Source organism: Mastigoproctus giganteus, chromosome 1, assembly GCF_048544385.1.
Source record: "Mastigoproctus giganteus isolate SK-2022 chromosome 1, ASM4854438v1, whole genome shotgun sequence".
Classification (NCBI taxonomy): domain Eukaryota; kingdom Metazoa; phylum Arthropoda; class Arachnida; order Uropygi; family Thelyphonidae; genus Mastigoproctus; species Mastigoproctus giganteus.
The window spans coordinates 86,101,067-86,113,865 of NC_143575.1; the positions used below are offsets into that span (position 1 = coordinate 86,101,067).

At 38.7% G+C, this 12,799-nt stretch overlaps 1 protein-coding gene across 1 annotated transcript in view; it reads left to right on the forward strand.

Annotated features, from left to right (window-relative positions):
• Positions 1 to 528: 528 nt before the first annotated feature.
• Positions 529 to 12,799, forward strand: part of LOC150090966 (uncharacterized) — a 308,945-nt gene continuing 296,674 nt past the window's right edge. The window contains exon 1 of the mRNA XM_090373647.1: positions 529 to 866. Within this exon, the coding sequence (XP_090229773.1) occupies positions 832 to 866 (35 nt within the window). The 5' untranslated portion in view covers positions 529 to 831. The remainder of the gene's footprint in view (positions 867 to 12,799) is intronic.

The window sequence follows — 12,799 nt, forward strand, 5'->3', positions numbered from 1 at the left end:
GGCGTTAAATACATTTTTAGTGTAATTAAAATTTATTTTAAGTTTAAATTATCTTTCAATTTAATTTAATTTTTAACCTTCGTGTTTTTACCCAAACTTTAACCATCAGTCACATCAAATTCGCACCTGAGTGTATTCTGTTTGTCCAGATGCCTGACGTCACTTTTAGAAAGGCGTGTTAGAAACAGGGATGCTCTAAAGGCGACAGTGAAATCGTGGAAACGGTGTGTATACATCATATTTTATGTGATGTGCAGAACATAGCGGTTCTTCGGTACCTGTGTTGGGTGGTGTAAATGCGTGGTGATAAGGTAAGCCTCATGACGCTTACTCTCTGCATAAATTTAACCGGCTACGGCTTGTTCCAAAACTTGATTCCGTAAGTCACGTGGGGAATGACGCCACATACCCGTAGACCTCAACCTTGTGCGTATACGTCTTGTTGGACTTGACTGCTGAATCACTGCGGCAGGTGAACGCCTTACAGACAGGTGCTCCGAGTCCACGAGGGTCGACTTTCGGGGGGAAGTGCTGCGTCACGTTTTCAGCGGCAAGCCGGTGTCGATGGTAATGACAGTGACCGCAGAAACTTGTTGCATCACGCACTTCACGCTGGTCACTACAGTGCGCTGTTCCACCACCCCCTCAACGCAGTGTCCGTCCTGTTGTCTGTAGAGGTGAACGAGTGTTTACGGTATTTCCGAAAGCACCGGACGGGGATCATAGTTCAGTGAATGCGGATGACAGTTTTCTCTCAGTCGAAAACTGCAAGATAGAATCGGTGGCGGAACTTGATCCGCACTTACGAAGGAAGGAGAAAGGTATTGGGAAATGCTCCTAGAACACCTTGAAGATCCGGATTTTCTGTAAGTACCCGACTTGTTTTGTTTTTATTTCTTGCCATTAGTTTGTCTTGCAGTGAAATTCCCGCTTCCCAATCAAGGAAAGGGTTCGTGAACTGTGATCGTCCTATAATTTTGCAAGCTTTCATTGATCATCTTATTAAAGACTATACTGTATTTGAGGGTGCTTTGCATACTGATTCGAGCTCAAAAACTTCATTTCCTTGGGTGAAGAATGTCGTTATCATTTATGAAGTAAAAAATATATATATTTTATCCTTTTTATATTATGTGTAATATCCGAAGAGTACTGAATATCTTTTCTTATTGATTTTTCCCTTTGTTAAATTAAAAAAATAAATAAATAAAAAGCAGTCGGGATCAGAAACACTTCTTGTAGCATCTCCTGAAATATTTGCTGTTAATTACATTTGGTGGTTGTTTGATTTCTCCATGGTACTTCGTCGAAGTAACGAAATCTCTCGTAGCACCGCATATACTAATTTGCAAGATGATAACCCATCTCTGCAGTAACCAGACGCCGAATTTTTCGTTACTATTGTAGTACTAGAAAATTCGAATGCACTGGTGCGGTGGGGGTAGTACTGAGATAGGGATGTACACTGTAGAAGGCGCAGAAACAGCAGAGTCATCCTGAATTCCACTTTTAAGTAGAATCCGGAATGACGCTGCTGTTTTTTCACCCTCTTCCAGTCCTCTGAGAGTGTAGTAGTTTCTCCACTTCTCTCTCCTTTGGTGATATCTGGGTTCGAGTTCTCTCAGACTTGAAGAATTTCAAAAAGGGATTCTTCAGTGGAAGCTGTTGTTAGATGATTACAGTCGAAGAGATTAGGATTTTTCTCAGCCAGTTTCAGTCTACATTGCATGCAACTCAGCCCTTAAAATATACAGACATGATACGTAATGGTGCAATATAATCTTAGTCGCTGATGCGCCTAAAAAGTAACTTTTTTTCTCCAGACTTTCACTTTTCAACCAAAATTTGTGTTTTGATAATCAAACAAAATTAATAGCTTATATTTCTGAACAGTTTAAAAGATTCAAACCGCTATAAATTTAACTAGCCGTAATTGTAACACCCGATTTGCTGTTAATTCATACGAAAATAATTTTCAGATGTTTTTATACGATACAGCGTGCGGAGGTTTCAAAGTAATAGCGTCTTGTTTTTGTATGCCGCTTCTGTAACATGGATATCCCCAGGGGCTCACATCTGGTGAGTATGGGCTTGGCATACCCAGGGTCCTGAGCTGGATATCATCATTCTTCTCTTCTTGGTGATTCCCTTCTGCTTCTCTCTCTCTCTTTCTCACACTCTGGGTAACTTGGGAATTTTTTTTTTTAGCTGGTGCAGCATAAGCCTCAGGCTTCCTTGCACTATATGGCTAGTAATAATAATAATAATAATAATAATAATAATGTTTACAACTGACACGAAAAAAATTCGCTCAAATAACTAAAAAACATAAAAAGCTATTCAGTAATTCTTTTCAATATCAAGGGTATCGACCGTCGCAGCTGAACCCTTTCTAGAAGATTCCTTAAGGATCATCAAGCGTTCCGACATTGTCATCCGCATAATCACATGATGGTAAATATGGAAAATACCCTATTTACAATTCATAAGTGAATGCCAGTCGATATTTAATGCGACTCCTCTTTGAAAGCTCGACTCGGCAGTATATCAAAGCTTTAACTTCCGGCAACTTTCTGATCGACTGTGTGAAAGTGTAGTGACCACGGTTATGTCCCATCAGTGGACATTTAAAACGTCAGGGAAAGTGCTGTGGAGAAATCGAACAATTGCAGTGGAAGAGTCACGAACGGTTATTTATAGCGATTATTTCATTGTTGCAACCGGGCATCCGTTCTACTAAACTCCTTACCATAATAAATCTTAGTGCCTATCCTTCCTTTCGTACGTCATCGTTACAAAATGAATAATTACTCTCTCCAGGCCTTATCTAAGAAACATTGTCTCGTGTATAGTCTTCGTTACTTTCATTCCCCACCTCCAGTTTGGCCTCGGACATTGAACTCGAGTCTGAATTACCGGACAATTGCTGTTTAAGTTGCTGTCAAATCAGATTACCACAGAGGAATGGATTAGCTGCATAAATCAATGACAGATTTTCTTGTTTAAATCTTTTTATTTTAGATTACGTGCGCTGTTTGATCTCAACCAACTAGATGGCGCGTCTTTATTTTGATTTCTCAAATATAAAGTACATTTAGAGGGAATGTCCTTTTATTAAATAAAACTTTAATATAAAACAAAGTAATACCGTCTTACTAACTACTGCAGAAAACAGTGATACAGATTGAGTCTGCTGTAATTTTACTGGGCATCTCCATTGGATTGTTTTCAAATACGGCCATCTTGTAACCCGTAAGATTCTGTTATTCATTTAAATCTGCTTTTCTGATCAGTTTATAAATTATCGCTTTAATGAGTGATGGAAGAGTTACCCTGAACTTTGGAAAGTTCAATGTACTGCTAAAACTAATTTGCAAAATGTCCCGATGACTATTAAGGGTTCATCTAGCGTCAAATTATTGCACTAATGTCAAGATCTAATGGCTGTCCTATAAGAAACTATGGACAGAAATGTCGTTAGGGGTGTACGAGCTGTCGGTCACACCATGTATCGCGCGCTTGAATGATCCCCTGATTTTCTTGTTAGGGTTCATATAGAAGGGGAAAAAAATAAATAAACTGAATCTGCATATTTACCAAACTCCACACGCGATATGAGTTTAAAAAGATCATTTCAAACGTTCTAAAGAGATATTTGGTATAATTAATAAATACTTCTTTACATAAACGTATTTGAAAATGCAATCTTTCTGAAGTCTCTTGAAGCAGCAGACATCTTGAATCTGTTTATCATTAATTCTTATACCTTCGAAGTTACTGCAGTATTAAATACTTCAAAGAAATATATTAAAATAAAATATTACTCTAAAATCACATACAGGCTACTGATGAAACACTGCAACATGCAAAGAATCTTTCGGCGAAGCCAACAAAGGTCCACTTAGAGACAACTCTGAATTGAATATTCCTCAAACAGTCGTATTCTCTTGATGCGTTCATTTGAAAGCTTACAAATTGCAGTTAGGTGATTTGCTTTGATTGTGAACAGAAAGTTTTGTAACACAGCCTAATCGCCACAACATTCGGGTGTGGAACATTGAAATTCCTCACCAAGTCATCGAGCACGATCAGGCTTTCCCAGAAATAAACATGTTTTATGCAATTCCACACCTTAAAATTGATGGCCCTTTTTGTGTGGGAAAAAAACGATCGTTGGGAACTACCTATCTGTTTGAATAACTGGTTTATGGAAGACTCATCTTCTGGAAGACTCCACTGTTTTAATCTTCCAGCAAGAGACGGGTGCCTTCTCACTTTCACGTGAACCTTCAAGAATACCTCTATAATACACTACCTCAGCGATGTGTTGGTAGGCCGAACATCGAAGGAGATGGCATGTAGTATCCTATACCTCAGATCTTTGGACTTAAACACACCGTATAACTTATCTTTATGAGGCTAATGTAAAGTCACCATGCTTATGACGCCACTGCTTCCATTACCGCAGACGCTGGACAGAAACGAACTGTGGAATCAACGTCAGCTGTGTGACTCCTGGTGCTCATATCAAGGGCCTGTAGGATCCTTAGCGAAACTTCCAGAGATTCTCCAACTGTATACTTCCCAACGATAATAAATGCCAATTTTCGCACAAATTTTGATTTTTTCTAAGAACTGTTATTGTTTTTTGAATCGCCGATTTTCCGATTTATACGTAGGTATATACAAATTGTATGATACAATCTAGAAGAAATTCTGTACTTTATCACTCTAATCCATGTATGTCAAACTGAGAACGATTGACGGGTCGTTATCAGTTATTAAAATGATCACAGTTCGTAGCGTTGATGAAAGAAATTTACTAAGTATTTTAGCATAAATCTTCCACAAGGATATACGGTATTCTGTATTCTTTTAAATATACACATGCCGTTTGAACATCTAGGCCTATTTTTGTAATGTATAAGACAGAACATATTTTGAATCAATAACGAATACAAAATGTCCTTTGCTTTCAAACCTAAGGACTAATCTAGGGTTCGCTTTCAAGCCTAAGCACTTGAATGCTAATTATCTCCCAATTCACAAGATCGAACTCGATACGCTCTGAGAGCTTTATTATTTTATTTATTTATTTATTTCGTATTTTTCGCAGGGAGAGAGAGAGAGAGAGAGGGTGTGTGCTCTAGTGAATACGACTTACAAATTTCCTGCTGTTGCACCTAACTTTTTATAATAGCAAATTATTTTTAAAAAAGATAATTAAAATTTTATCCTGGTACAGCTTGCTGGATACGGGAATTGTCATCTATTTCTGTCTGTTCTACACAGCAGCCTCTTCATTAAAGTAAAAATCCAGCTTGTAAAGAGGGAAAGGGAAAATCTTTAAGGTTGGCCAATCTTCCGAGCACGGCTTTCTCTTTAATTCACTTGCTTGCGCGTGTAAACAGGCGTCTCGTTTCGTTCGTGACTAAGTCACACGTTTCCATAGTAACCGAGTTAGGAAGCGTGCAAGGGAATTATCAAAAGTTAAAAACAGTGGAGGAGGAAGTCGGGGGTAGTCGTAAGTTCATTCAACTTGAGGGTGCACATAACTTAATAAAACAGATTACCGGGTGCTCAGATTTGTTGTAAAGAAGAGCTAAAGTAATACTTTTGGCGCAATGACACAGAAGTCAGATTTGATCGTGTGCAGCTGTTATCGTATACACCTTGGATGATTGGATGGACTGCAGTGGTTCGCATCAACGATCTGCAGACCGATGCCGGTTCGTGATTTAACATTCAGACTCTCCGAAAAAATATTAAGAAAGCATGTTCTTATCTAAGCTTACAGTTAATTGTTGAGTTTTAAAACTACAGGTAAAAATAACAAATTTCTGCATTATATTAGTTAATCTGTTGTAACCACTTACTGAGCTCCGTAAGTGGTTACAACAGTGGTTAAAATTCTAACGAATGTTCGGGGAACATTCGTTAGAATTTTACCTGTTCGCCAGTCCGAAAGTTAGAGACCCACCGAGATAGAGGGCATTTTGATTTCGATATTATATATACAATACCAGATCTTGACTACATATTAAGCGGCTAATCCACGTTGAGTCAATGCGGTCAGCTGCTGAATAAAAAGGTTAAAATATTCAAAATATCAAAGGTGTGATCAAATACTTTTTTCATTTCATAGCCCCTAGACAGCCTTCGGTCTAACAGGGTTGTGCAAAATTACAAGATGACATAGTTACATATAAATCAATTAATACGTATAGTACATCGAACTTATCTTTCCATCTTGTTTTTGATGTGCGTTCACATTGTTCTTCAGATGCACTATAGTAAATTTCTGAACGGAAAGGTCTGTAAGTTTCTCGAATGAAACACTGGATGAGGAATATCAGCCAGACTTCATTTTCCAAAATCTTCACTCGCAGTTGCAGACTCGCACCATATTTCTGCATCTCGTTCGGAACGGCCCTGTATTTTTTATTTTGTTAGTACGCCTCAGGATCTGTTCTTAATTTGTTGAAGATGGCAATCATCTTCATGGGGAAACATGAACACATCTACTATTTATCGCTTATTTTCAATGCCCTATGCATATCAAGTTCATTGGCATTGCATGTTCTGCTTTTAATCCCGATGTGTATCAGTAACACCGATTACCATTTGTAAGATTGTATGAATGTGACTGATGATTGTGACCTGAGTCAGGAAGTTGGCTTAGAATATAAAACTTAGAATATAAGAATATGAGAGTTGAATATAAAACGGATTTAGAAATTTGTATTTCAGTGATTCTATATAGTACTCGTTAATTTTTCATTAGTTATCAAAGAACATTTATGTTCACTACCACAGTATTATTAACTCCTTTATAATAAAGTATTCTGCACTTTACGAGCGAAACCTATTTACAGAGTATAAATATATTTACCTAATAAATTTATATTAAAATAGAAATATTTAAAATGGATCCGATTTGCATTGGTTTGTTAAGTGTAAAAAGATCAGAGGATTATATTTTTCATCATTTTTTCTGTAGGAAATTTCGAACAGGAGTGGATTTCTTGTGATTCTTGAAGGAACGTGACATTGACTGCTTAAGCATTGACTGTTTATGAATTAAAAATTAAACCTTGCGTGTACCTTCTGATGGCTGGAGATTTCGTGTTATATTTACTTAAATAGTAATGTATCTATTGCTATCTTGATGCAACAAGATGGAATTCTAAACCAAGGAAGATGGAATTTAAAACAAGGGACAAGCGATTTCTAAATGAGGTGACACCTGTTATGCTGAGTTAAATTTATATTTTTGTTGTCATCGATTTTGCATCGTATTTCTCCAGAAATCGTGAGTTTTTAATCCGGTTGGTAACTTAATATAGTGGTCATTCTGGCTGTTGGAATATCACTTAGTTCTAGTGGTAAAAATGGGGTTCATTTTAGTGACTGAAAGGTAGACTGCCTGATTTTGAAAGAAGTACCCAGAATAAAAATACAGATAACCCTTTATTAAAGAGTAATTTGTATGAAATATTAACATACAGGATATTAAAACTTTTTCTGAAAATTGAATACAATGAAATAATTAAACCGTTAGGATTTGTTTGTTTTTTGTAGCTATGAAACCGCCGAATATCGGAACTGTTTGTCTATTTATGGGCCGCTCCATGGAACGCGTACAACAACCTTTTTTTGCAAATGCCCGAAGCAAAGCAAGGTCAGACACAGCAAGGATCATATCACTAGCTGTAAATTCATTCCCATCGTTTCGATGCACGATCAAGAAATAAAAGAATTGCACCTATGGCAATTCAGACAGCGAACTTGAAGTCAAAGCTGACACGTAGTTATTAGCCCCACCAAATCTTAAACCCAAGAGGACAACAAAAAATGCGCAAAGGAACGCATCGTGCCTCTCTATATACGAGCCTTCAGTAAACCAGCACACGAAACCGCAGCCGCCTCCTGGCGGTCATATAACACGGTCTACTCACCCTACATTTAGCGAAGGGGCGAGACGAACGGAGACCTATCTATAGCTGAGGACCAATTCGGATAATTGAGACCATGTCAGAGCCTCCGGCTTTCCAGTATCACGTTAGCAGGCAACCTCAGGAAATGCCGAAACGGGTGAATGAGGACTTGAAGCCGAAATAAGAGCCTTTTTAAGGTTCGTGATGTCCCGAGGTCTGTAGTTATGAGTCGCGTTAAACGCATGTCAGGTAAACGCATGAACGCATTAGACCTGCCAGACCCTGGAAGCTATAAATAATATTCGCCATAAGGAGTTGTCTGCAATTAATAGGTTAAACATGTGGTATTAATTGGGGAGAATTAGTTGCGATATACATTAAAGTCGAGCGCGATAATGGTGATCCAAGTGCTGCCCTATTAAATTCAGTGGTTGTGGCAATAGCGATTGGTGGTATTTTGGTAAGCGTGGATGCGGAATGTAGGTTTTACTAAAATCTTTACTAGGTCTTTTTTTTTTTTTTTCTGGTTCTAGTAGTTAACTGGAATGATCTTATTATCAGAAATTCTAAGTCAGAAACAAGCAAGAGTTAACTGTACTCGATGCATAGCTGCGGGTTTAATGAGAAGTGGAAAACAATAGACCTGTAGCATAATCGTGTGTTGGGGTTGTTTTATTATTAGTACTGTATTCGCTGTCTGGGAATATGGATGTTTTTAGAGAAAGGTGGGGAGAGGAAAGCCCATTAAGAAAGAAAATTACCGTGCAATATTTGATATAAGGAAAACTAGAAATGTTTTGAAAACAAAGGTAAAAATTTAGGAAAGATGTCTGTCATTATTTAGAGACATTGTCTATTGTGTTCGAAACGTTACCTATATTCGTACAGATATTCCTCAGAAGTAGTATATATTAATGGGATTTGTAAATCGCTTGCTTTAACTTGTTTCTGTAGCCGTTCTACTTAAGCTATCAGAAAGGAGATTAAAACAAGTAGTGGTCCAAAACCCCATATCAAACTCTCGTCAGGTGCTCGCTTGAGAACAGTTAAAATACGAATTATGGTCTACAGCTCTTCCAAAGCATGTTTTTATTACCCATTTTGTTTGTAGCATAATGTAGGCCTGTCTCCCCATTTAATATTCCAAAAATCTATTCGGACCAGCAGTGTCAGACTGCAGAAGGATTAAAAGGATACGATAGGATTAAAAGCGAAATAACGGGAGATTGCTCAATCCGCACTGTCCCTGTCTCAGTCGGCTTGTTCATGTCACTTAAGGAGCGAGTCCAGTTCGCCACTTGAACCACATCCAATCCCTAAATGATTAAAATCCCAAATTTTGTCTTTATCTTTCAATAAAGTTTAAATTTTTGAATCTTCTTTTCAGTGAAGATCAAATTCATGATTTCCCGTTTAAAAAGTCTTTTTTTTTTTTTTTTTTTTTTTTTTTTTTATGAGAACCCCAAACACGAGAGGTATTAACCTATAGTACTTAGTACCGTGTTTGGGTTGGAGGTTGAGAAGACGAAAGAAGATATTTGTTGATATTGGACTTGAACTTCTGTAGATTGTAATTTTCAGGAAATACGTATGAAGGAAGGTTGTTCCAGAAAACGGCAGTTGAATGAATAAATGAGGAAGATGAAAAGTTGGTTCTGTGGGTTTGAAGTTTTACAGTAAATGGATGTTGGCTAGTGGCGGCACGTGTTCGGACTGTTTTGAAAGAGAGAGCGGGAATTATAGAAGCCAATTCAGAAGAACAGTGCCCATGGAAGTATCTGTAGAAGAGGCATGCAGCAGAAACAGTGCGTCTATGAGAGAGCGAGTGGAGAGACTCTGTTAGAGATGAATCATTAATTAACCTAACTGCCCTCTTCTGAATGGAATCAAGAAGCCTGAGAGAGGTTTTGGGGGCACCACCCCAGATGTGGGAACAATATTCCATGGCAGGGCGGATTTGCGATTTATACAGAGTGAGCAGCTGTTTGGGAGAAAAGTAACGCCGAGAGCGAAAGAGAAAACCAAGTTTTTTAGATGCAGAGGAAGCAATATTTGTAATATGCTTGTGCCAAGAGAGATTAGAAGTCAGGGTAATCCCCAAAAGAGATATATCATTTTGCCTAGAAATCGGAGTGTCACTAAAGATAAGCATAGGAGCAGAAGAATCCTTTTTGCGAGATATAAGACAAGATTGAGTTTTAGAAGGGTTGAAATCAACTAAGTTGTCTTTGCCCCACTGGAGAATTACCTGAAGATCGGCATTTAAGGAATTGGCAGCAGATTTTCGAGAACTTGAAGCTGATTGAGCTGGACAAGGTTTCTCAAAATGGAAAGTTGAATGCAATGTGCTATCATCGGCAAAACTATGGATAGGATTTCCAGTCAATGGAAGAAGGTCATTAATATACAAGAGGAAAAGAGTGGGGGAAAGAACTGAACCTTGGGGGACACAGGCATTAGTGGAGAAGTTAGAAGACAGAGAGCCATCTACCATCACCCTCAGTGAGCGATCAGAGAGAAAACTGGATAACCAATTACTAAAAACAGTTGGCAAACCATAAGATGGAAGCTTGTTTAGAAGACCTTTATGCCAAACACGATCAAAAGCCTTTGAGATGTCAAGAGCAACTACTTGTGTTTCACCGAACCTTTCCATTGAATTAGTCCATAAATGGGTAACATAAGCCAGAATATCACCAGTGGATCGACACTGACGGAATCCATACTGGCGATCGTTGATCAGACGGAAGGTTTCTAGGTAGTTTAAGAGTTGGCAGTTAATTGATTTCTCCATTACTTTAGAAAGAGTAGAAGTAATTGCAATGGGACGATAATTGGATGGGAGGGATTTGTCACCCTTTTTAGGAACTGGCTGGATATGAGCAAATTTCCAAGCAGAAGGAAAAACACCTTTGGAATAAGAAAGTGAAAAAAGACGGCAAAGAATAGGAGTAAGTTCAGGAGCACAGGTTTTGAGAACAAGTGGAGAAATACCATCAGGACCTGGAGCTTTCTTAACATCAAGATTCATCAAAATCCTTCTGATGTCCTTTTGACGGAAGACCACAGGAGGCATTGAATGGAGCGTGTTAGGAATGGTGGGAGGTGTTTTACCAAGATCATTAATACATGAGCTCGAAGAAAAATGGGATGCTAGCAGGTCAGCTTTATCCTTGGCTGAAGTAACAACAGAACCATCTGGTTTGGACAGAGGTGGGAGCAGAGATGGGCAAAAGTTGCGGCCAATAGCTTTGGCAAGAGACCAGAATGCTCGGCTACCATTAGGGCAAGAAGCAAGTTTTCTACTCTTAGCCTGTTCAAACTCTAGTTTGGACTGATTAATAACTGCTTTACAATTGTTGCGAGCTTTGGTGTAGGCAGAAAATGAAACTGAAGAATTAGAAACAAGCCAATTACGGTATGCAACGTTCTTCTCTTGGACAGCCTTAGCACATTTATTGGAAAACCAAGGTTTAGATAAAGGACGAGATTTTAAAGTGGAGTGTGGGATAAAGGATTCCATTCCTGCAAGAATAATTTCACTGACACGATCTGAGCAAACGTTGACATCAGAAGTTTTGAAACAGTAATCAGACCAAGGAAAAGAAGAAAAGAAGTCTCGCAGGTCATCCCATTTTGCATTCTTGTAATGCCAAACAATACGAGGTTGGGAATAGCCATGAGATAAAGGTTCCATTGGAGAAGAGACAATCACCAAGTTGTGATCTGAAGTGCCTAAAGGACCTCTCACTTCAACCTTGTACTTAGAAGGGTTGTTTGTGAGAAAAAGATCAAGCGTATTGGCTGTATGATTAGGATTGTCCGGTATTCTTGTAGGTAGATGAACAATCTGTGCTAGGTCATTAGTAATTGCAAAAGCCTCAGCATCTCGACCTGCTGGGTCGGTGTGACTAGAAAACGGAAGCCAGCTGGAGTTGTGAACGTTAAAATCACCAAGGAAAATTACCTCACTGTTAGGAAAGTTGGACTGGAGAAAGTCAAGTTGCAAAGAGAGGAAGTCAAAGAGCTCCAAGTGATTAGTGGAGTTGGGAGAACGGTAGAGACAACAGATGAATTTGACACAATGAGGTAGAGAGATTTTAAGCCAGAGAAGATCAAAGAGAGGAGATTCCAAATTGCCAAGTCTCTGACAGGGAATATCAGAACGGACATATGCACAAGTACCACCTTTGAGGCGAAAGGAATCATACAGCAAATAATTTGGACATCTGAGATGAGCAGTAGTTGAATCAACTGATAACTGAGATTCAGTCAGAAAAAGTACATGGGGTTTGGAAGACTGCAAGTGGAAATGGACATCGTTGAGATTAGAATTGAGACCACGTATATTTGTGAAATGAATTAGGAAGTCCTTGGGAGGTTTAGATCTTTTCGCAGATAAGCTTGCTCTATTATTTTGACAATTCATGGTGTATTCAATAGTAAGAAAAAGTGGGTGGGACATGCTGTATAAAGTAATTAAATTTTTGGATATGGCGTACATGTGGTAAGAATATACCCAGATCCTTGACATAACGTGGCCTCGACAATGCTCCCCGCATACACACTACTCGGACTCCCTCCAGTCACTATCTGGCAGAGTAGAGGTAGCAAGATTATACACTAGCTGATCCGGAAGCTTCCTAGAGAGTTACCAATAGGTTCAGTCCGGTGTACTAACTAGCGGCCGGCCTGCGAACACCGTTTTAGAGCTGTACCCTCGAAATGTAAGGAATATTGGATCTCGCCGCGACATTCATCATAACCTCAAAAATCATCAATCATACTGCATGATGGAAGAGATAGGGAAGGGTTGGCCGGAACTTAGCTCTAGAGACTAAACATGGGTTCCACCACTTCAA